We start from the raw sequence: 25,440 nt of genomic DNA on the forward strand, positions 1-25,440 counted from the left end.
GCTTGGCAATGCAGGCTGCAGCTTGGCTCACAGTTTACATCTCAAAAACTGTTATTACATAATCCGGAGCTATACAGAAAGGGATTTCAGAGCCTTTTTCAAGGAGAGGACGCAAAGAGACCTGGCTGACCTGAACTCTTAAGATCTCATGATATGTACTCCTACCTCTCTTGTGATCAGAATGATCCTTTCTAGCCTTAAAAAATCTCATCAACAGAGCATCCCATGAGGGCTAGCTACCCAACCGACGCCTTGTGCAGGGCCACTGGGCTCCATGTGGGCACAAGACCTTCCTCCCTTGCTGGGGGGACTACTACCCCAAAGCTATTTCTCTCCTTGTGCCAGGCCCACTGTTGTTTCTGGGGGGATGCAACAAAACCCAAGCCCCCATGGGGCAGGTGCTGCTGGGGCTGCAGTGGAAAGCTGTGTGCAACGCATTCCCGAAGGCTGCAGCCGGGATCACTGCACTGAACACCAGAGCCAAGCTTGCCTGAGGTGCTGCAAACCCTGGGAGTTTACTTGAGGTGAGGAATTTGTTCCTGACATTTTGATATTTCTCCAGATCTAGGCGTACTGAGAGATATCCCAGCACCCAGACCTGGCCCTGATTAATAGGGTGTAGAAAGGGGACGGGTGAGTGGGTGCCCGTCAGGTAGTATCAGCACTCTTTCTGTAAGCTTGTGAAACAGTTTAGGACAGAAAAAATCTGAGGCCACAAGCGCAGTTTGTAATTTGTATTTTATTGCTTTGTACAAGTGAAAAAATAGGGGAAAAAGGAGAACTACAAGACTGAAAAGTAACGTGAAAGGCCACAGTGGGAGTCCACAACTGCCACTGAAGGGTGATTTGTAGCCTGGGGGCACAGGAAAGCATTAAGGCACAGTGGTTCCCCTCTTGTTTAAATAAATAAGAGCTCAAAATAAAAGTGGAAGCCAACTAATGCTGACAATCACCCTTGTCACAAATAACTACATTGAGGCTATTAAAATAAGGTGACCAGCAAGTGCCTAGACCCAAAATACCTGAAAACATTTGGGGTGGAGGGGGAGCTGCAGGAGGGAGCCCTTTTGACAAGCTTAATGTTCAAAGGTTTTAATGTAATTAAAGGCCATTTTTGATGCAAGTTTAAACATTGTCAGCAATGCTGCACGGGCCTGTCTCTGGAGAACCAGCAAGCAAGAGCATTTGCCCTCTCACAGCAGGAGGGAAATGAAAGTAATAAACAGACTGCACGGTGACATCCCAAAAGAGCAGTGCCAAAGCTGAGAAGTCAACATTTTTCCAAAGCCTGGCTTTGGTTTACATTCCTCTAGAGGAGAAAGTGACTCGGATAATTAAGCTGATGGAGATTTTCCAAGCTGTTCAAGACACTGAAAACATGTATCTTGTCCTCAGCTTAATGGTGGGCACCATATAAATATCTTAAAAAAAACCAAAAAAACAAAAAAACCCTGCATTTTTAATTTTCCTAAGTATTCTGGGAACACAAACATGGCTATGTTAATGAAAGTGCAGTCCTAAAGAAGTACCTATGCATGGAAAGGGGATGTGCTGTGACTTGTATCGCTTGCCCGTCCAAATATGTGGGTAGCTATCTGCCCCCACTCTGCCCTCGCCTTGCCTTTGAAGTGGCTGCTCTGCATGACTTTCTTTCAAGCCTTTCCCACTTCTCTTTCCTCTCCAGTAGCTAAAAATGGGATGCATATCTGCAGAGCAGAAATAAAAACCCCCTTCTGCCCAGACCATTGCTTCTTTGATCCCAAACCAGAAAACAGACTTCAGGTTGACGAGGTTGCTATTCTGAGTAATGCAGTGTCCAGAGGAGCCGTATTTCCCCCTTTTAACACAGATGGCTGATAGCTGCTGCCACAGAAGCCAAGTTTGGCTACCACCTTCTCCCCACGGCTCAGCAGATATGGCCCACCGAAGGAGGGAGCAAGGAGGCCAAGGGCAGGAAAACCTTGCTGGCACGGACCTTGTGTTGGGTACTGCAATAGATAAACAGCTGTACTGAGGGAGGCTGCTCCTGGGAGCTGGAGGAATTGCTCACAGGGTTTAAGTTAAGCACAGACATAAGCTGTGTCGGTGATTAAATATCAGACACTTTGTGGAACTGCTCTTCACAGAGTGGAAATTCACTTTCCAACCAAGGGCTAGCACTTAGGAATTGTGCAATAATTAAATGTGATTGAAACTCTTGAAACGTTACACGCTTGCACGGCACACAGCATGTGGGCTGCTGAATCTTTGTACAAGAGTGGATATTGCTGCCAGGATCAAGCCCCATCCATGAGAAGGAAAACCAAAAGTAGCCGGCAAGACCCATCTGGGGTACCTGCTAGGAATTAGGGACAGTCACTAAAAAATTTCCCTGCAAAGTCTGCATTTTTCCACAGAAATGGTTTTCAGCAAAAATGGGAATCTTTTTCTAAAATTTTGTCTCAAAGAGGTGCATGATTCTGAAAGAAATAGGTCATCCACAACATTGTACAATTTATAAAATTATTATTCTATGCTGGTCAAAAATGCAAATGAAATATTTCAGCTACTTTTTCTTGGAAGAAACTGGTCTTACTTGAAAATGATTGCCTAAACCATACTTGGCTGTTAATGTCTCTAGCTTGTGTTTGATCCAATTTGGTTTTAATTACATGCACTACTGCAAGTGTTCACACTTGGAAACACCAACATTTGCTTTTTTTGCTAGGTGAAGCTGATGAGTCCATGATACTCCTGCTGTGTGTCCCCCTCCTTGACCTTACAGTGATTGCAGCAAGGTACTGTTGGCCGGGCACTTTTGCAGCACCAGGGCCATCACAGACCCATCAGCTTCACCATCAGTTCATGGTTATTCAGCCTGACCGAGGCCATCGCCTGCGGCTCTGCAGATGGGCAAGCCGCTAGCCTGGTTCATACCAGCTATTGTTTGGCTTCTCCCTGTGCAAAGTGCAATCCTTTCTCCCGTTTTGCTAGGAAGACTTTGCCTCGGGAATCTGCGTGCTTGGCTGCTCCACGGCCAGCTGGTTTTCAAAGACACAGCACAGCTTGTAATTTTCTATGAGCTTGGCTTGAAAATACTCCCTGTCCTTCTTATGCCAAATGTCTGTGGCAATGTAGGTGTTGTAGGGGTTGTGGGAGTCCTCCAGCCTTCTGGCACGGATGTTGGTCAGCATGACTCCCGCTGTGAAGAAGCCAAAGAGGCCAAGCATCAGCAGCACATAGATGATTTCCAGGTTGCTGCTGGAACTTCTGACCTGGGAAGGTGCAGAGCTATTTGTCTGCTCCAGGTAGTCTTGAAGCAGCTTGGAGAGGAGTGAATTCAGGACTGTGTCATTAGACAGCACCAACATCTTGTTCTTCTGTCGCTCACACTTCTTTCTTCCTTATTTGTGGTTTTTCTAGAAAAGCATAAAAATCAGGGACATGCCAGATAAATCGTCAGATAAAGATGTGAGTCTCTCTGTCTCCCTTTACTCCTTCCCCTCCTCAGCGAGGAAGCTGCCTCAGGGTTGGAGCAGAGGCAGGGCAGCTGGACCGGCCTAGAGGGACCTCTTCACCCCCTGTTTCCAAGCCAGGCCAGCTCGGCTGAGTCCATCCCCCATAAACACTTGCCTTGCAAACCCTCCTTAGTCCTCACAGACGGTCTGTCGCGTTGCGCACCTGCCCCGGCTGTTGCCCACTCACACGGATACCTCACCCAGGCCTCTCGTGCTGCTATTTAAAACCCATGACTTCTCTCCTGAGCCCCCATAAGGAGTGTCTCACTCTCACTTTGTGACAACTGCTTCTGGCTTTGAAGATTGTTATCATGGTTTCTCTTGGTCCTCTGTCCTCTACTTTCAGCTTAAGGATCGAATTTGGAAATAAAACTTCTGTACCTGAAATCACTCAGTACCTGCAGCAAGCTCCTTCTGTCCAGCCCTGTTGAGGAGTCTTGCCTTTCTTCTGCAGCTCTCATGATGATATACACCATGGAAAACTAAGCAACCAAACATCTGACAGAAATGTGTCCCACACTAATTTAATACAACTTCCCAATGGGCATTTGCCCAGGGAGTAGATACAGAGGGAGACTATAGCAACTGCCTACCCAGCAGTGGAAAGGAAAAGCATCTCCTTTCATCCCCACTCCTGCAGGCTGGCAGTTCTCCCCAGGTAGTTCACTGCTTTCTCCTCCAAACTAAATTGCTATGCAACTGGTGTTTTATTGTCTGGTTAGGAGGACTTCCACTGGCACTGCAGGTCAGGAACAGGGCAGGAGATGGTAACACCAAGAAGCACCTGAATGTCCAAAGCCTCTCAGCCATAGCACTCTGCATTGACAGTCTTACACAAGAAGCTGAAGGGTCCTTTTCCCTTTTCCAATGTCAGCTGTAAATTACTTAATAAGAGCAATCCTATCAGCACTGCAGTCCCAAAACCTCAGCAGCCAGGTAACATGACTGACAATATCTCACTACAATGCCTAATTTAAATGTCTCTAGAAAATTAAGACAACAGTCTCCCTCTGTTTTTGCCCTTAGCACATCTGAATGAGGTACTGTTATTCAAGGTGACTTCTGTGACAGCAATCTTGTAGGCACATAAGATGGCTGTCAGTGCTTTCTACAGTTTTAAATCTGTGAGAACAGGCCAGCATGTTAGCAAAAGCTTCTCCAGCATACTTACCTTTTGTTGTTTTGTTTCGTTTTAAGAGGTACTATATTATAATAATTTACAATACATCAAGAATGAACCCTTGGGCAGAAAGCCACCAAAAGGCGTAGGCAGCAATTACACCCCTCCACGAGGGCGACATTAATGATGCATAGATGTTGTTCAGGACCTCTGCATGGGAGGGAGTTTAGCTGTGCACACAGCCTCCAGCTGCCAGTAATGACACTGCAGTAGATGAGACATATCTGGAGGCTTCTTTGAATTTTCTGCACCTCATTATGGCATAAATGCTGTAAAAGGAGACACTGAGACAGAGGAGGCGAGAAGAGGACACTGATCTTATGACCTGCTGTCTCTTGTATGAAGAGCAGTTATTTACCCGGTGTGTTCTGTGCTAGCAGGTGCCATTGCGGCCGAATAAAGTACACAATTAATGCAGACCTGAATATGATCAAACATACTCACATAAATTAATTGCTACTGCAACTGCATGTGCTGATTTTTTAGTCCAAACCCTTTTGCTAGACCTCCCAGCTGTGCTGTCATGGATCTGGGGCTGCATCCCACTGAAAGTCAGACACTCAGCCCAGCATGATGAATTCTATGGAGAAAACCCTGTTCTCCTCACCATGCAATCCTGGGGGACACGAGCGGCACCAGCCCACACCAGATGACATCAGACTCCTTCCCCTGGCAAGTAGGTGACCACTGGGAGCCCAGGTCAAGCTCCTGTGGGCTCAGGCTCACCCTGCTCCAAGCAAGCAGTTCCTGCCAGGAGGTGCCTCAGCAGCAGGAAAAATGAGCACCCATGAGAGTATGCCTTCGTATTTTGCTTTAAATAGAGCCAAGCCTGGGGGTGGCAGAGGGAGACAAAAATCCCTGGTACAAAACAATATTCTGATCCAATTTATTTCTTCAGTTGCATGAGTCAAAGCCACAGGAAATAACATCTTGGCAGTTTGGGCTTAATAGTTAAAATCTATTCACATTTCACAGCTGTGTTCAGATCCTTTAAGAAGGAAAGGAAGAGAAAAAGATGTTAAAACCTTTATCTGAGATTACTCCTCCTAAACATGTAGAACGTGTCAACGCTGTAAAATGTAAAACCATTTGCAAATCATTGCAATAACTTTCAGACAAAACAAAGAAGAATTTCACTGCATCTCAACTTTTTCTGGAAAGATAGGCAATCCTTTCTCATAATAATGACCAGTAGCACTGACAACACTTCTGGTGCTGATGAATTGACATTTTGAGGCTGAATATCCTCAGCTACCTCCCCATATTCTTTCGGGAGGTTTCTGAGGGTTGCAAGGTATTGCCCACTTCTGGGTTGCTTGCATGCCGGCTGGGCTGGAAGCTGGCAGGGAGCTGAGTGGCCCCATCTCCGTAACCACATCAGATGGCAATAACAGGAGAGGTTAAGGGAGGGAGAGGGCACACTCCTGTTCCCCAGGAAATCTCCTCCTGAAATCTCAGCAAGCCTGAAGGCCTCGTCTGCCACTGCACGAGCCATTTGCAACTCCACTAAAATCCATACTGGGACCGGTTTAGAGCTGAAGTACACAGGACTGGGAAGAGCCACCTGTGTCACTGGCCTACTCCACGACTGATGGTCACACCTCACTGTCCCAAAAACTCTGTTTTGACCACAACCAGAGTGGTTTTCTCGTCCCTGCCGCTCTCCCCAGATGACTGCTGATGGGCTGCAAATCACGACCACTGCCCCAGTCCCCTTGTGGAGCTCCCCTGAGGAGCTCTGGGTGAAATCGTGCCCAGCCCAAAATCAGTATCCCAGTTTACCTGGGTTGCATCCTGGTAAGCCAGGACCTTGTCTGAGGGGGGGGATGGGGGGGGTGGGCCCCATCCCACGCCATCCCACAGGAGGTTTCAGTGCATGCTGGGGGGTCACCCCTCCTACCTCTTTTGAGGGGACAAGCACTGAGCAGTGAACTGCCTGTGTTAAAAGTGACCTGGGGCAAAACTTAACAGTTCAGCAACTTTTTCGCTGGCCAGGGATTCAGAGGGCATTCCCTCAGGTTGGCAGCAGCCTGGGCCATATCCTGCTCTCAGGTGCATTGCTGCTTCTCCATCCATTACACTAAATGCAGGTGACATGGATCTCCAAAGAAAAAGTGATGGGCTCAGTGCAGGTTGCCTCCCAATGCATGCAGCTGTACTGCTGGCATTGCCCAAGATCATCTTCCATTAGGTGTCCTGAACTGCTGTCCCATCGGCCATGGTCTGTGGTGCCAAGCAGCACCACTGGAGCCCTTGCTCACTGAGCCCTTGCTCACTGAGCCTTATCCCTTTCCTCTCTGCCACCTGCCGCTTGCCCTCTCTTTCTCATGCCATGGATTTCTTGTGAGCAATGGAGAGGGACCTCCTCTGAGCGATGTCTTCATGGAGAGGGTGGGTTTAGGATGACAGACAAGATGCCACAGGCAGGTTTCCAGAGTTGGGGAATGGTCAAAAGCAGGACTCTAGGAGACAGACCTACACCATAAATGTCTCTATGTGGCCAGATGGGTACGACCCACAGTTTCTACAGTCAGTGGAGGGAGGAAAAGCATCTGAAGGCAGCTTAACCACCCCTTCCAAAGCACTTTAAAACATTGCTTATAAATGAACAAGTTCTCAGCAGGTGTAAAAACATGCATTCAATCTAACTTCAGTGAAGTGGTTGAGTCTCCATCCGTGGAGGTATTTAAAGAACGGATAGATACGGTGCTTGACGACATGGTATAGATGAACTTGGCAGTGATAGGTTGACGGTTGGACTCGATGATCTTAAGGGTCTTTTCCAACCTTGACGATTCTATGATTCTATGAAGATCTGAGGATCATAGACAGTGTTTGCTTTCTCAGTCTGCTGGCCCGTATTGCTTGGGATGCTTTCAACCTGGACATTGCTCTATGCAAAAGTTTCCCCAGGGATGTACTTACACAGGTGAGCTGTTCCTTGCAGTGGTAACACTCCACTGGTGGGAAAAAAAACAACCCAAACCCACCAGCCCCTTCCCTCATACACCCCAAAGGCCCCTGTGTAGAGAAGATTGAGTCCTACTCTGCTTATTCCTAAGCACACCAGAGTCTGTTCACACTGTTCAACCCCTCAACACCTCCCACCATCCCTATAGGAGTACCTGCTGCTCCCCTAAATCTCCATGGCTTGGGCAAGAGCCATGGGGCACAGCTGAGGGAAGGAAAGGGAGACCGATTAGAGATGGAAAGCTGCTCTCTTGAAGGAAAAGTGAAAAATAAACAAACCTCTGGCAGCCACTTTGTTCATAGTGGCTTCATAGTACCTTCCCTCATGGGTGGAAGGAAAACTGGCCCAGCACCGACCCTGAGAGCCAAAGGAGAGGGCCGAGGGGCCTCTGGCAGAGGGCATCTGTCAAGATTGCATTTTAACAGCTAACAGGAGGAATTAGGGAAGAAAGCTTTCAGCCACCAAGGCCCCTTGGTTTAAAAATGTTGCGTGGGATGGAGGGCTGTGACGGCCAAGCTCAGGGAAGACCCAGTTACTTCTGGAGCTATGAAGCAGGACACACTGTGGGACTGGAGGATGGAGACGCACGGGCAAGTGTGGATGGGCTCCACGTGCATTGTGTCTATCTGCCGTCTCAAAAACTGTCCCTGAACATGGCTGAGGCCATGTCTCTCCAGTATGACCATGCAATGACAGACCTACTCTTAATCTCTTGAACATCCAAATGCTTACAGCTATGGAGTGCTAGAGCTGCAAAATGCAAGTCCATGAGACTGCCTGCATGATGCGGAGTCTGACCCCTGTTTGAGTCTGAAGAGAGGCCAAGCTGAGCCACTGGAGAGCTTGCTGTGCCTGCCTGGGTGCTGAGGCAGTCACACCTCCTGCTGCTGGGGAGGTAGGACTGTGACAGGATATCACTACAGAGCTTTAAATTGACATTTGAGTTCAAATAGAGCAATTTGCAGCTGCAGAGATCTGGCATTTAGTATAACTTCTGTCTACATTATAAATGTCAGAACTTACAGCTGGCTGGTTCCCAACAAAGGCAGAGCAGAATGGGTCCGTCTGCTCAAAGGCAGGCTGCCGGCTGCTCCGTGAGCCTGGGTGCCGCTGCCAGTGGGGTGCACCCAACCCAGCTGGGGCTGCCAGCTCCAGCACAGTCCTTTCTGCCCCTGTCTGAGCTGGGCTCATTGCCAACAGCTGAGCTTCAGTGAAGCACACGCTGCGAGATGTTGTTGGGTCCCAGTCGACTGCTGGGGTTTAAAAAGAAAACAGGCAATTTTCTGTCATGTAAGGCACCTAGAGGATGTGATACTTGGCTTTGGAGCTCAATGGAAATTTTGTCCTCGAGCATTAGGTAGGCAAACTGATTTGCTTTGGCTAGCTGTACTTGTCTTCCCTGCTGAGGTTAAAATGTGATATTTATCATGTAGACAGAGGTGGATGTTAAATGACAGATGCCTGTCTCCTATTACAATTTTCTCAGCTCTCACAAATCAAAGGACCTATATTCTAATTTATACCAAGCAAACATCTCCAACAATTTCCCTCTCATATTGCTGCCAAAAGCACCAGTAACCAAGCATCAGAAACCAAGGTGGTCGAGTGAATACATACCTTTAGAAAATACATAGCTCTAGCAACTTCTAATGAACTGATGGCACACAAAAAAAGCCTGTGCTACGCTAGTAGCAAAAGTTAGCACAGCACATTGCCCACATTTTCTGCCAATGACATGCTTCTCCACCACCACAAAGCAATGCATCTACTGACCTCCCTGGCTCATTTCCCTGGCTGTTCGTTACAGGGATGAGTAGGTCAGACAACTTTCTGGAGGCCAGAGCATTGCACAAGATGATAGACCCATTTCCTCCCTCCAGCTCCTGGAAATTTTGCAACAGTGCAGCATCCAGGACACTGCGATCCTATCAGAGCTGGGACAACGACACAACCCAGAAGCAGGGTTGTTCAGACAGATTTGCAGTTATACACCAGATGCACGCACTTTCCGCAGTCCCCACCTTTCTCTAGCAAATCTGTAGCCTCTTCCAACCAGTCCTAGGGCCATCCAACCCTACCCACCTGAGAAATACTTCAGGTCCTTGTCCCACTTTAAAAAGCAACACTTATGCAGTGGGGTACACTCATTTCTTCCCAAAAGCACCAGTTTTGTCTGATTACAAGACAGAAATTTAGTTGTCTTACACATACGGTATACGTAACATACTATTTTGAAGTGGAAAACCCATCAACCCCCCCCCCAAAAATATGCAACCAAGTTTATCCTCCCAGATGCAGCTGCCTTGGGCTCGCACCCAGCTCAAAAGAGCAGGCAAACACTGGCACGGCTGTAACAGCAAACAAAACCTGGCAGGCAGAACCCAGCTCCCTCTTCTCCTCCATCAGTTCAGCTCTGCAGCTCGGCAGCTCCGTGGCTCTTGCGGCCTCCCAGTTCTCTGCCACCCCCGGCTCTCATCCCCAGCCCCTCTGCGCCGTGTCGGTACAGACCTGGCAGCAAAGCACAGCTGGGTGCAGGGCTCCAGCCCCTCCTGGGGAAAGAGAATTAGGAAGATGTGAGCCCTGGAAAGCCCCCGGGTTAATACCCCTGGAGCGTGAGCAGGCAGAGGCTGGCTCCTGGTTCCTGCAGGGACAGCAGCCTGGCCGTCACTGTTCCCCGTCCTCGGGATCAGTGCAAAAGGTAAGAGGCAAACAGGGAAACACCCAGAGTCACCAGGCTGGGGGAGGGCAGGAGCCCGTGGCGTGGGTGCCGTCAGCCGGCCTCCCGCTGCAGGCTGCAGGTGCCGGCTCCAGTCCTGGGCGCAGAGGTGGGAGGTGCCGAGGGGGCACCTGTGGGTGCCACAGGCCCCGGCGTGGCGGGGTGCAGGCAGGGCAGCACAAGGGGAGCTGGAGGAGGATGCTGGGGTGCCGGGGCATCACCTGGCTTCCCCTGCTTGCCCCACATGGGCTGCCCTCACACCCTGACACTCGCCTCCTCACTGCCCTGCACGCTCACACGCACAGACACACCGTGCCCCGTGTGTCCTTGGGTCTAGACAAGGGACCAGAGCTGTGCAGGTAGGCACATATAGAGGCAGTTTTAGAAACATCAACAGTGTCAGCAAAATCCCCTGGGATTAGAAGCTGTTATGATGTAAGGTGAGGTCCATCTTCCAGCCTTTGTGGTGTGAGGAGGAATAGGGGAGCCATTTCCAGGGCTGCCCCTCAAACCCAACACATACAGCTCACTACCAGGGACACTGGCTAACTCCTATTCATCACCTAACAAGAAAAAAGAAAAAAGAAAAAAAACCACCAAACCTAAAAACCTATTTTCCATTTGAGAAAGAAGTGTCTGTAGTCACCAGTTAGCCAAAGAGAGGGGGTTCATTAATGCCCACCTGGAACCTATAAAATGAATTTATATTAGCTTTGCAAGGCAGCTGCATTCAAACTCATTCAGAGGATACCTGTGATGTGGGATAATGTGCCCTTGGCATCCCCAGGGCCATGGCAGATCCACACCAGTGTGTAGTGTGGCCCCTGGCAGTTCCCTGCTGCAGGACTCTCAACAGCCTGGAGCAAGCAGGGGCTGGGATGGCCCCTCCTTGGCTTTACCGGGGGCTGTTGCTAGGATGGCTGCCAGAGAGGAGAATTTAGACAGTGATTGAGGTATTGAAATGAATGGATGAAAACAGTATCTTTATATTTTCTTGCATGCCTTCTTTCAGGAGCTATATTCTGGGTTTTGGTGGGGTGGGGGATGAAGCCCATGTTTTCATTGCCCATGACATTGCTGCATCCAAAGGAGGGAGCAGGCTGTTAAGAAGACAGGATAATTTCCCAGGCTGGCTCTAGGTGGGGAGACACCTACAACAGCCGACTTCAATAGGGGAGAGGGTGGGCAGTGCCGACGACTGTCCCGAGCTGTGCCCAAAGCCCTGGCTTACTTCTGGTCCAGCTCCTGCATGCTGCTGGCGGCTCAGTTTCTCTCCTCCAGGGCAACAAAACTAAGTTTCACTTTGCTTCTGGGAAGCCTTGAGGCAGATCTGATCTTGCTTTCATGCACCCCCTAGCACCCACATAGCATTCCCCTTTGAGATCTTTTAGTTGCATTTTAATGCCTGCCATGAGGCACTGTGTTTGTAGGGCCAAGCAAGATGGAGAAGTTGAAGGGACAGCCCAAGTTCAGAGGAGGAGTTGGTGAGAGCATGGGACTGCTCCCCCAGCGCTGGGGAAAGTGTTTCCCTTCCCCAGGAGACCAGCGACACCAGCCTGAGGCCAAGCATGGCTACAAAAATACCAGAATAAAAAGAAATCATGTGTCCGGGTGTGTGATCTCATCCAAATCACAGAAAATTGTCCCAAGAGTTTAACTGAACACTAGAGCATTACCAGGAAAAGATGCTGCTGTAAGGATGGGCTGTGGCTAATTAGGAAAACAGTGCACTGCTTGATAAACAAATTGATTAAATCTTCCGGCAATGCAGAAGGATCAAAAATAGGGTTAGGGCAGTGAAGGCTTGTACCCCAGTCTGCTTTGGGGCAGCTTGAGCATGCTGAAAGGTGCTGCCTCAATCCTGGAGAGGGTCCAGAAGGGGATGAGGGAGGAGGAGGAAGAGGAAGAGGAAGAGGACAGAAGGGGAGCGTGCACGGTCAGTGACAGCAGAGAGTGAGCAATCAGGCCCTGCTTCCTCCTCGTGGGAGAAATCTGGGACAAAATTAGATCATATCACTTCCTGGACCAGCCTTCCTCTTCCCATGGCTGAATACCTGGAAAGTGTTGGGAAAGAGGAGCATTGCTTCGGTGTGGACCTGGCAGGCATGCCCCTCCTTTGGGAGAGAGGTAGGCATGTGGAGGGAGCCACCAGGACACAAGGCAGGCTGGGCAACAGTGCCCAAGGAAGGCAGTTTGAGACAAGGCTTAGCGGCAGCAGACCCATTTCTTGTCACCTGCCCCCAAGGCAGGGATCTTTGCTGGCACAAAGGACGATGGGCCATGGAGAGCGCCTGAGCCATGCTGGGCATCACCAAACCCGTACTGAAACAGGCAAGCAGACTTTCCCTGGCAGCAGCCGGTGGGTTACAGGTCCCCTGCCACCACCTGGGCAGGTGAAGAGTGGGGTCTCAACCTACCATCCCAAGTGCAGCAGGGAGGTTACCAACCCAATACGGGATGTGATGGCCACCTGGCAGGGAATGAACCCCTTCTGCAGGGGGACGAGGAACAAGCCTCCCTGTGACCCTCTAGAAACCCCGTTGCGCCTCTAGGGTTTGCTTTATTCTTGTTATATCACAGAAAACTGGTATTCACAGTCACGTTCCTAAAATCAGCTTGAGATCTGTGAGCAGGATCCCACTAGCTCACATCCTGTGATGGGGAAGAAAAGTGAGAATACAGTGACTAACCCCTGCTTTCCCTCATCCCATGGCCTCCTCGCACCGCTGAGCGCTGGGGTAACCTCCAGCAAAACTGCTCCAGTTGATGTAGCTCCAGAGGGGGCTAAGCTGTGGGGCTGGGCAAACCAAATCAAGGATTATTTTTAAGAGATCTCAGGGTCTGTGTGGGACCTCACTTCACCCACCATCACACCAGCATGGCTCTGTTGCAGCCGAGAGGAGGATTATACCTTCATTAGGCAAGAGCAGATTCTTTTTCGGTTCAGAAGCCTCTGTGTAGCTTCTATTTGACTTTGGTGGGACCCGAAAGGACATCTGACAGGGAGATTATTTTTTTATATCACAATGGCAATATACAAAGACTAGGCTCAAAGCTACAAAACCACTCGGGGAAAGAAGTTTCTTTGCCCTCCCGGATCTGTCAGTAGCCGAAGGTTTCATTTTTCTTCAGTACAATGATGACATGTAGAGGGATGAGATCCTTCAGAAGGCAAATGCAGGTTTCCTCTGGCAGGTGAGAGTTTGCAGGTCTCTTGAAACCATATTCCTAGTAGAGGTGTGGAGGTCTATTTGTTTTTAAATTGATCTTAGTGTTGTTTTGAGGAAAGAACTACTGAAGTAGGTAAGGGGAGTAGAAAATATAGTTTACTCTTTCCATCAATCGTCGCTCTTTGTTACAAAAGTTACTGCTGTGGCTCTTGCACATAAATAGATGAAGTCTAACATATATCTGTCCAGGAGATGATTGTTATCTTTGGCACTTTCCCATACATATCATATTAATCCCTCAAAATCAGGGGAAATCAACAGTAAATTATGCAAACACTTACTTGCAGAGTTTTGCTGGGCTCCTGAGCCAGAAATGAAAGGGCTGCTCAGGGCAGCCCAGGGGGAGGGAGAAATAACTCAGAAGGTGCCTTTGGTCTCCTCTGGTCCCACAGTGACCTGAGCTGGACTCAGCTCATGGCAGGCACCAGGCTGCAGCTGCCTGCTTGCCTCTGCTTCCTTATGGCCGAGCCGAGGGGAAAGGGGAACAAGCGGGGCTTTGAGCCCTTCTCCAGCTCCGTCCGCCGTCCCAAGAATGACTTCCCACCGAATGGCTCTGTTGCTAAAGGTCTCGGCCGGCCCCTTTGGGGTGTGAACTCCAATTCAGACCAAATGCGGTAGAATGGACTTTGGATTTGGGGGTTATCCAAATCATCTTACAAAGGACGGACTCTTAGGAAAACCACAGCACTGGCTTTCTGCAAATGAAGTTTAAGTCAGATATAGTCAAAAATAAAAGTACTCAGAATCACACGTAACATTTAGCGAAGCTGGCCGAGAGGGTGACACTAATTCACTTCCTAGTATCCCAGCACTAATGCAAGCACATCCAATTCCTAAAAGCAAGGACGTGGACCACCTGCTCCCCTGTGTTTGCACAACCTCTGCTATTACACAACCACAAAATAAAGGTTTGCTTGGCTGCAGCAACAGAAGCAATGCCACAGGTCAGAGCTGCAGCTGGCACAAATCGGCAGAGCTGCCGCAAAGCGAGCAAAGTGTGTGAATTGACACCAGCTGGGGAAATTGGCTTGCCATTTGCAGCCTGCCAGTGAAATACAATTTAGACTGTAAAAAACCACAATGTTAAATTAAAAATGTGCTGACACCTGCAGTGTTTGGAAAAGACACTGGATGGAGACGCTTCCGACCTCCATAACAAGGTTAAATGCAATTCCCTTACTGAAGAGTAATTCATAGATGCCGGCAGAGGCACAGAGGCTGGAGTGTTATATTTTTATGACGATGATTCAGATGAGTCACCCCCAATCAGCAAGCACTCATTGCTTTAATGACCAGACAGGGGAAATTCAGTTTAGTGGTCACTGATGCTGCAGTTTATTCTTCTGACTGTTCACCAGGCGTCGTGGGGAGGCTATACCATTAGCTACAAATTCATATCCACTCTGGACTATGTCTCCTGAGGGCAAGCTGCAGTTATCAGCTCCCGCAGTACCTGTGCTGTGGCTCCTGCCCCTTTCCAGTAGCAGCGTTTCGGGTGATCTGCAGCGCGGTGCCTGCAGGGAAAGGACCAGCTCCTTTTCTCACCACCATTCAGAGCAGCTCTACTGTCCTCAGTGCTCAGTCCCCTTGGCACTGCTGCAAACACACGTGGAAAGCAGCACGGTTACCTAACAATAAGCAGAACCTCTTTAAAAAAAAAACACGGTCACGCTCCACGGGTACATGGAGACGGCCATAAAATTCCCGGACATGTTCCTACTGGCTAGCAATGTTGTTTCACAATTGCCCCGGTCTTGCCGGGAAATGAGCGTTTCCTGGGACAGGAGCGCAGTAATCACATTAAATGGTCTCGGCTTGGTGCTGGGTACGCAGGTGGCCACAGCTCAATAGCTACCAGCAGCACTGGCCCTTGGCACCCAGCAGCAGGGCACATTGCTCACAAAATATTCAATTCCCTTTTTTAACAAATGGTGGCTATTATTTTTCCTCAAATGGGTACAGTCTGGTAAGTAAAAAACAGAAGATTTTTTTTTCTTTACACACCACATTCCCCTACAAACAGTCGGTCCCGTGAAAAGATTTTTTAAAGATGCTGTTTACTTGGGTAACAATCTCCCAGTCCTCCCTTCACCCTGGAGCCAGCCCAAGGAAAGGAGGTCAAGTTTTGCCCCGGGCAGTGGAACAGGAGCCCAGGTCACAACAGAGCCATCCATTTCTTCCTTCCTGGTCCCAGGAGGACAGAACCCGCCTGTGTGCACTGCTGCCCCCGTCTCCATGGATTAAAAATGATTAAAAACATGAATGAAGGGGAAGAATAACTACCATGTGTTCCCTTGAGAAGGAGCCACGATACAGGCAGCTTTTTTGCTCTAAGGTATGCGTGGACTGTTTTTTCCGCTTTTCTCCAGCTTTGTTCCGTGCAGGTATAAATCAGGGGTAGAGTCTGCTCTGGAGCATCTGCCTCCTCATCCGAAGCTGGCTCAGGCACGTGTGCTGCCCTGGGCTGCACTAACAGAGGTACCCACACGGCTAACAGCATCCCTGTCCCGGCACGCATCCCGCACCCGCACAGGTCCTTCACGCACTGGTCATGAGGCACCTTACAGGGGCAGGCAGCCGCTGCCCAGGGGCTGGTTTCCCACTCCATTTAGGGCATGGATGCTGCCTAAAAGGTCTGCAAAGGCTTCTGACACAGAAGCACTTGTTCCTCAGGAGAAGCGCGTCTGCGTGTGCCAAGGTGAGGGAAGACATGGCACAGAGGGGGAGGCAGGCGTTTCCCAGCTGTGCCTTGCAAAGACCGGCTCCATAGCTGAGTCAGAGATCAGGCCAGCCTGCCCCGCTCTCTGCCTTTGCTCGTACCGTCAGCTCCTCACCTCTCAGGAGTGTTACGGCAACACGCCAGAAACAGCCGAGGGGAGGTAGTGTTGCCTGCGTCTGACCCCTCTCCCCTCTGCACGTATCCATTGGAGGAGGTGTCTGGGCCTCCCCTCTGCAGAATGCCCATTTTTGGCTCGCTCTCAGCACACATCTTTGACCTTGCAAGCACCAATGGTGGGAGACCCCTTCCTACCACCAAGATGACACCACTGACACATGCACCGCATATGTGGAGGCAGGGATTTATTTGTTTCACTCTTGCACCCATTTGGGAGACAAAAAAAAAAAAAAAATCCTTTGCAGAGATCGTTCAGTTCTACCTGCTTCAGAATATTCTGCGTTGGGACTGAGAGCCCCTTAACCCTTCAAAGGTTTCCTAGGTGATCTTGGGATGTTACCCAAACCCATCCAAAATTGCAATTAAAAAAAAAAAAAAGGTTAAATGCTGCCTAACCACTGAGGTGCCCAGCCTAACCTGCTCATTTGTGCCGGGTTTGTTTGTGCCATAGCAGGGACATGTGCGCACACCCAGAGTGACCTGCAGCAGTTGGGTGCCTTGCTCCTGGCAGCCCCCAGCCACCCCAGCCTGTGTTCCCAGTGAGGGTCACTTGGCTGGCAGTGCCCCTTGAAGCCACGCGTGAGCTCCCAGCTCTTGTCTTCCACATGCCCACTAGCCCATCACGCTCGAGGGTGCCTGGGAGAGCTGGCCACACCGCTGACCTGACCTCCATCACTCAAAGCCTAGAGACGCGGGAGGCCCTGAGGCAAGTGTTTCTTTGGCCTAAAGCATTTCAAGCCTTTGCCACCCACCTCCTAAGACATGGCCCCACAGAGCAGGCTGCTGCTCTTGCCATGTGCGTGGGGCGTGCTCCTCCTGAGGCTCAGTCATGTCACCCCCTTGACCCCACAGGGGAGTGAAGATGGTCCCCTACTCTGCAAACTGTGGATGAGGACCCTGTCCCAGGAAGGGAGAGACTTGAATTCTGGCATTTGCCTCAATTTTTGCATTCAGCGGAGTGACACAAGTCTGAGGTGCCACGGAGCTGCTGAGGCACACACGGACCAGCCTGCAAGGAAAGCAGGTGATATGGCTGGCAACTTTTTGAAGATGCAACCAAATCCTTGTCTTTCATTCCCTATATAATTGCTGTAACCTGTCGATGCCAAGACCAGCAAGTTAAATGCAAGCAGCCAAAAATACGTTTTACAAGAAGTTCACTGCTACCCAGCCTGTGTTAGGTGTATCCTGCAAATGCCCGCTGGGCTGCACACATACCTGCAGAATTTAGGCAGAGGGAGAATGGATGAGACTCTGGATCCCAAGCTTAGACATATTCTCTCCAGGAACAGGTCTCCTGGCCCACTCCAGCGCGCCCTGCAGCAGAATCTCCTTGGAAAGCCTCAGAGCGTGGCTGGGCACTGCCAGGGCTCGGCAGGAGCCGAGCAGCACTCACTTGGATCACCATTTTGGTTGAGCGCCCTACAAGGCCCTGGTCTCTAGCGCTATGGTGGAAGGCAAGGACAAGCGTCGTGGAGGTCTTCACCGCCTGTGCACAGCCAGAAGGAACCATCTGCTCGCAAGTCTCTTCACACTTTTCCCCCAGGTTGTCTAAGGGGGATTAGGTACTTGTTTGCTGTCATGGTTTACAAAAAGGTGAGGCTACATGCATCTTTGAAAAAGAAAGATTATCTTGAGCAAAGTACATGTAAAATAACACTTCAGACATATTTTGAGTGAGGACTTAAAGATGCTGTCTGAAGATCTTACTTAAACTGGTGGAATTACAAAAGCTATATACTCATAAAAATAAAACATTATGAGAAAAAAGCCTACGAAAACAGCGCAGTGGAAAAGCACCACAGACCCCTCCATACTTTGACGCTGGTGTCATGCTAACACTAATTAGTGAGTGAAAAATACTGTAAACATTCTCCTCCTTTGCAGTACACAGAAGTTGAAATCCATGTCAGATTCCATTAAGAAATCAAAATGGCATTTTTCCAAAGAGAGCACACATTTTAGGGATGCAGGTTTCAGGATGTGCCAAGTACCAAATGAGAACATATGACTAAGCAGCATCCATTGTCACTTGTTCCACCCAACCACGTAAGGTCAAGATAGTACAACCCCTCCCCCCCCCAAAAAAAAAAAAACAACCCCCCCAAACAAACCCAGAACAAAACCCTGCTCCCTGCTTATATCTAAGGTCATATCTGCAACTCACCGTGCAGCCTCTGCTGCTGCTGCAGCAATAAGCCAGAGGCTGTCAGATATCGTGCAATACCCATCATAACCTGAGCTTAGCACCCAAAAGGACGCAGCATATTCATGCTACAGGAGAGTGGTCAGTGGTTTGTGCCCCCTCTCCGTACAGCATGGCAGCACCCCTGGTTGAGAAAGGGGTACCTACATGATGCTCCCCTTCACCACTCCGTCCCTCCATGGTGCCCAGCTCCCCTCACCTTGGGGAGGAAAACGTGGGCCTGACAAACCACAATCCCAACTCAATCAGGTGGCAAAACTCAAAGGTGAGATTCACAAAGCACACCTAATCAAACTAGATCCCTCAGTACTGAAAAAAAAGTCGACAGCCATTAAATGATAGGATCTCCAAAAAAAACCCCACACCAATCCCCCAAAACCTGTGTGGGCAGCGGAGGGTTTGTACTCGTAATGGCCCGCGAAGAGCCGTGGTGTCAGGCAGGAAGGGCTTTTGGAAGCCACCACAGCATCACCACGTTGTTGGAGGTTTATTCAACCTCCCGATGTTTAAAGTATTGAAAACTTGACAGGTTTGCATTGTTCTCTTTTGGGAGTATGTTGCTTAAGCAAAAGTAATATTGAACCTTTGGGTTTTCCTCCACTGAATCCAGCCACCTCAGAAAGTGTTTTATACCCACATTTTTACCAGCAGATCTCCCAATACACCAAGAAGCAGAGATGTTTTATGCTCAGAAACCAATTTTGCTGGCAGTATTGCCAGAAGAAAGATCAAAGATCATCTAATGGTCAGAAGGAGCAAGCTGTCCAAATGCCCTCTCTAATCTCCCGGGAATTTGCACTAAATTGCTAGGTAAGGTTGGGACAGGAGGGCCCTCCATGCGCTAGGAAGGACATTCTCAAAAATGCACCCATTCAGGAGAAGAGCCAGATCATGATGGAAGGGAAACCTTGTATCCTGAGAAGCAAAAGTGAAAAATACCTTTCCATTAATTTAGCTAAAATAATGAAAGCTATACTCTCAGTCTCTCACCTATGCAACGCACAGCTCCCTGTGCTTGCACATCACGTATGGTCCAACTTTGCCTGCATTATCAAGGAAGTCTTTCACAGGCAGCGCTAGTCCTGATTTTTTTTTCTTTTCTTCTTCTAAAGAAGCTGCATGTTTTACAGTGAGGCACAGATAAGCTTTTCTCCAGAAGCAGCCGCACGTATCATCCTGCTGTGCTGTTTTTCCCCTTGAGCAAACACCAGAGGCGAGCAGCACGAGCAAATTGCCACCCTTCAGAAACCTCTGAGATCCTTTGTGTTTCTGGTCCACTGACCCACGGCAGAGCAAGAAGGCCAGGGCTGCCCCTGGGACGCGCTTTCTCCGGACGCGCAGCTACGCCTCTACAGCCTTTGCCGAAGCACCGGCACGGATTTGCACTGTCCTGAGCATCTCACCTCTCCTTACCCCAATTCTGCATGGATTTAACCACGTTAGCATGAGTAAATGTGCTCCCAGTTCAGTATAAGGAAAGTCAGACTTCACGTATTGCCTCGAGGGCAGAGCTTTTGCAGTTGCTCCTGAAATACCTTCCCCAGCAGCAGCAGAGGAACCAGATCAGCCTGACAAGGACAAGGCAGTAAAGCAGGTCTCTTCATTACTGCACCCTGACAGCTCGACCAGCACAAAACCTGGCTGCCGTCATCCCAGCAAGGCTCTGCACAACAGAAACACATAGTGCCTGCTCTCTGGCGTCTGTCCTGCCCTCCTCTGCCTTGGGTGAGTGCTGGGCACAGCCTGACCCTCTGGCCATCCTGGCACTCTGTGGCCCATGGGCACCTCTCATGCTGCGGCTCCAGCATCCTCATCCCTGTGATTTGGAAGCGGTGAGCAAGAAAACTGCCTGCTGCTCAATCCTTCTGCGCATCAAGGAGGAAAGCCTTTCCGTATTTGTAAACTAAACCAGACATCAAAGGCAAGCGTGAGCCACATCACCCACATTTTCTTCAACAGAAGTGATGCCACAGGGCCCTGTATATTAAATAGCTGCTCAGGCTATGTAATAACTTGCTTATAGCTTTATAAACTGAAGGGCAAGATCGTTCCTTGGTTAGTACATGAGGTTAGTACGCGAGGTTAGTACGCATAGGATATATTTCTTCTCTGATCACAACCAAGCAGAAGGAAATGAAATCCTGAGGCTTATGAACAGAAAGTACAGAAAAGTCAGCCTAAGGGTGGCTTTACTCCACCTGGAGCCAGCATTTTCTGCCAGGTCCCTCTATGCTTTGACACACGTATTTCATGGGAGAAAAAGCAAAAGGGCGTGAGGTGACTCAGAGGCCATGAATATCAGACAGGGCACTCAGCATCTGAAACGCCTTGAAGCAAAGGTACAAGCTGTGATTCTTTATTTCTAGAAAACGTTGACCTGCAAACAGCCATAACTGGTCAATTCCATTTAACCCAATATTTTGAGTGGCCAGAGCACATGTTTAGGGAACACCAGTAAGAAACTAGTGTCAAGCTAAGCAGTGTTTGGCACAGCCTCTCAGCTACCAGCAGCCACGGCTGCAGTAGGCTCTCCTTGCACAGCACCACATATTTTTAGATGATTCCCTATGTCTTGCTGAAATTAGAGACAGTAGTGATCTATGTGAATTAAGACCATATTAAAATGATCGGGGCATTTCCCTAGCCAAAAATATGCGTAGAAAAACACACACAGGGCTAGCATTGGATAAGCATAACTCTGGTTGGGAGTTTCTGCTTTGCCGTGGTGCCGAGCCCACTCATTCAGTACCACACAGTACCTCTGGGCCGTAAATGCATTGAAAATGAGAAGACTGTGACCACAGATTTTTGTATGGCAGCACCACTATGGGAGCTGGTGCTGAGTTCAGATCCATCCCATACAGCATCTCACACTGTGCCTGTCCCTGCTGCACCTGAGCACCGTCTGCTGTGCTAACACAGCTGCTACCCAGTTTGTTCTCCGGTCTGGAGGAGAAACGTGCTGCAGAAGCTTGAGCAGCAAGTCTCTGCTCAACTGGTGGACAAGAAATCCTATTTTTACCAAAAATCAATAATTAATTCTCCTCCCTTTCAAATAAAATCAGCTCTTGTTTAATACCTACCTGCAGTTAGTGTCCCAAGCTGCCTGCAGACTGCATGAGGGCATGCCAGTGTTGCATGGAGGCTAGGAGCTAGCTGTGCTGGCCTGGGGCAAAGCAGCCTGCCTGCAAGCATGAGGCTTAACTAGACTTGCCTTGAGCTGAGGTTATGCAAATTCAATTAATCAGCACCTAAATCCTTACCTCAAAGCAGGGCCTGTAACACCGAGGTGAGGAGGAGAGCAGCGAAACAAAGCTTAACGCACAGGGTCTACTGCTGGGCTGCTCCGTTCTTCAAGGCAAGCCTTCCTCTTCCTTATCTATATCAGCATCCTGTGTCAACTGTAATTTCCTCGTGGCAGAGACCTCATCTCTCCCTTACCGAGAAAACCTCTCACAGAGTTTAGGCATGATGTAATTAGAGGCAATGATGATAATAATTAATTTTGAAGGTATCATCCGTCTTCAGTGCATTTAATGAATGACAGAGACAGAGCATCCCAGAAGTGCCAGAGGCTAAAACTGAACCTCAAACACATGCTGGAAGAGATTAATTGTGGTAGATAGGCTGTCAGTGCTCCAGTCAAACTTTTATTGTCAGTCATCTGGAGATACAAGCCCAAGGCTACTGAAAAAGGTAGTGCTGGGGAATATATCAGCTAATGGCTCACACAGGTAGTAGTCAAAGGCAGTGATGGGGAGAGCAATATTGAAGCATCGCCCAAGAGTTTCATACCAGTCCACTGAAATAAATGCCTTGATGATTCACAGTATCTATGCTGCCAGCCTTAAAACCCAGCCCCTTGGCATATTGCCTTTTTTTTTTTTTTTTTGTGCAGACATAAAAGAACGAAAGGGAGACAGAGATTTATCAGTCGTGCAAGTTCAGCAGAAAGCTCAGGAGAAACAACCAGCTCTCTGAAGTTCAGAAGACCGGCTGACAGTTGTGATCGTGAAAGGCACACCCACATAATCTGATGGCTTTCTGGGAGCCGCGAAACATCTTTACTCTACACCATCAGCTCCCAGACTGGCAAGAAAGCAAGAATCTTCTTGTGCTACCATCTCTGAAGAGGGGAACTCTTGGACGATAAAAGCTCTGTCCTGCTTTCACCATCTATAAAAATTTCCACCTGTAAGAAATTCTGGTAAACCCAAGTCAAAAACCACGCGTGCGGGGAACAGAAACGTCTCACCTCCGCAGCAGCCACCAGCTGTGCATGGATGCTGTGGGTCAGCAGGCAAGGCGCTGCCCCTGGCGTGCTTCCCTCCGGGCTCTCCAGGCTCGCTCAGCTCCCTCACTCTGCGCTCCTCCTCTTCGCCTGGGTTTTTTATATATATATTTATACACACGTGCTTTAAGTATGCACACATGGACATTTTCTCCACATACCACTTATTTTCATTACTTTAGGCATTTCTTTTCTTCTTAGGCAAATAAGCCCTCCCAGTTTTTGGAATTCCCTCCCACTCAAAACAATAGGCTAGACATGGAGCGAAACTGTCCCTCCTTAAATCGGGCTGCTACACATTCCTCTTGCCTTAAGTAAGGGGCTATTGCAAAACTCATAATTTCCATTCTTTCTTGGTCAACAAGCAAGGATGAAGCCCATGCTGGTTCTCAGTCAGGCTGAAAAAGCAACCTCTGTTGCCCGTACTTTGCTCGTTGCCTGTGGTAAGCCATACTCAGTCGCAGTCCAGGGACAACACCACCACAAGCAAATGGCGAGGTGACCTTAATCACAACGTTTGTAGAAGGGTTGGACTATCATTACTGAGGTGTTTTAACAAACTACTCTATTTTCCTGCTTTTAAAAATTCCTGGATGAACCTATGCCTTCTCATTGCTGAAAAGCAAATGTCCTCAGAAAATGTATTGCAAATAAATTAAAAGCTGATAGCTAAAAATAAAGTTTCAGATCCAGACAAAAATGCTTTGGAAGACCCAAACTTGTTATGGGAGAGCAGTTCTTTCTTTGAAATCCCAAATTGCTACAAAACCCATGGGTTTTGAAAAAGCTGTCACACACAGCAGAAGCACCAGCGCCGTCAATACATTTGAGCTCTGTTAGCTTCCCAGCAAGCCATCCCAGGCCGCAGCGTGCCGCCCCGGGCTCAGCCTGCAATGCCTTTTGCAGATATAGCCCAACCCAGCAAAGTCCAGGGACTCCTTGTTGCTGACTCCTGTCAGTCATCCAAGCCCAAACCCTCTGTCACACACAAATGAAGATGCTCAAGTGCAAGATGCCAAACGTTCCATCTCGCTGACATCCACATGCCAAGCAGCAGGTCCGTTTTATTTAGAAAATTGTGTATAGTTATAACAAACATTTTCCCCAAGCAGTGGCATTACTCGACCATGCCATTCATAATGCAATGACTAACAGATTTACTAATTTTAAGCCTACTTTGTTTGTTCCACACTAGGAAATGGAAAATGTGAATTCCTGCTGTTCAACTCTTGCACCAGATATAGTACATTATTCCTTTTGTTTGGAAAGTTTCATTCCCAAACACGATCCATTACTCAAACTGTATTAATGCAGCAGATTTACCATCCAAACAGTTTCCAGTGGATCTCACCAAGAGGATGTTTTTTCTGATGTTATGACCAGCGATACTCATATCAAAAAGCTCCACTTGGCATCACCTTTTAACCCAAATACTTTTAAAAGAAATAAGTGGGATTCTTGTCTGTTCAGGAGTTTTAACCACCAGCGATTCACTACCTGCAAGCATCACAGGAATGCTCCAGACAGTGAGGACCACGGGAAACTACTCAAATGTTTTAGCACCTTAGTCTAGGGTATTTTATCTGAACCAAAAGCATTTGGTTTGAGTATTGCAGAGCATTGCAGGCTGAGTCCCCAGCTGCCTGTCCCCATCCTACACCACCCCAGCAGCAGCTCGACTTCTCTGGGAGGTTTTCCTCTATGGTACATAGATGGGAAAAAACAAAGTGATTTGAGATCCCCCTAGTGAGTGTTTGGGAAGCACCATGCACACCCTGATGTATGGGGCAGACCAGGCTGCCCCTGAGGCTGTGCATCATGGGGTGGCTGTGGCCACCCTGCTTCCAGTTCTGGCTGCAGGTGGCTCTCACCAGCTCAGCCACCATGGTCCCTCTCAAAGGCTTAGTACCAGCACCATCGTGCAACCAGAGGCAGGTGGCTGTGTGATTGCCCTTACCCCTCCTGGCCCAGCACCAGAAGCAGCAGGTCTCACCCAGCAATGCTGAGGAGAAATCAGGTATTTGCTGTGCATTGCCCCTCACCTTTCTGTCCTTAACCGTATACCCATGCTGCAGCATCAGGAATAACGAGGGGCTTGCCATGACAATGGCTGGGAGGTGGATGAATACTTGAATTCTTTGCATAGATGCTGCTGTTTGTTTGTAACTCTCTTCCACTCAGCTTTGCTAGAGCAGAGCTGATCTTTAATATCTTTAGCTTCTCTCATCCTTCACAAAATGTAATAATGCTTCTGATGGCAAATTAATTAAACACGTTGACAGCCATGATTTAATTGTTAGAGATGAGAGAACCTCCTGAAAAAAGTCGAGAGAAAAGTGTACCTTAAAGTAAAGCTTTCTAGGACAAAGCAGTAACATGGAAACAATATTTTTGCTTACACTATCACACCTGATTTCATCTCATCACTACATCTCAAGTTCAAAATTAACCAC

At 48.7% G+C, this 25,440-nt stretch overlaps 1 protein-coding gene across 3 annotated transcripts in view; it reads right to left on the reverse strand.

The window, feature by feature from the left end:
- Positions 1–725: 725 nt before the first annotated feature.
- KCNE1 (potassium voltage-gated channel subfamily E regulatory subunit 1) overlaps positions 726–25,440 on the reverse strand; it is an 80,325-nt gene continuing 55,610 nt past the window's right edge. Inside the window, exons 1-2 of one of the 3 annotated variants that reach the window (XM_087756946.1) lie at positions 21,960–22,113; positions 726–3,398 (exon numbers count right to left, since the gene is read on the reverse strand). In XM_087756946.1, the coding sequence (XP_087613072.1) occupies positions 2,970–3,350 (381 nt within the window). In that variant the 5' untranslated portion in view covers positions 3,351–3,398; positions 21,960–22,113 and the 3' untranslated portion in view covers positions 726–2,969. Of the gene's footprint in view, positions 3,399–15,047; positions 15,073–21,959; positions 22,114–25,440 lie in introns of those variants that run through there. The other 2 variants (XM_087756947.1, XM_087756945.1) reach the window with 2 other exon arrangements.

The sequence above is a fragment of the Nipponia nippon genome, unplaced genomic scaffold, assembly GCF_047370975.1.
Source record: "Nipponia nippon isolate SJK-2023a ecotype South Korea unplaced genomic scaffold, ASM4737097v1 scaffold_2, whole genome shotgun sequence".
Lineage (NCBI taxonomy): Eukaryota > Metazoa > Chordata > Aves > Pelecaniformes > Threskiornithidae > Nipponia > Nipponia nippon.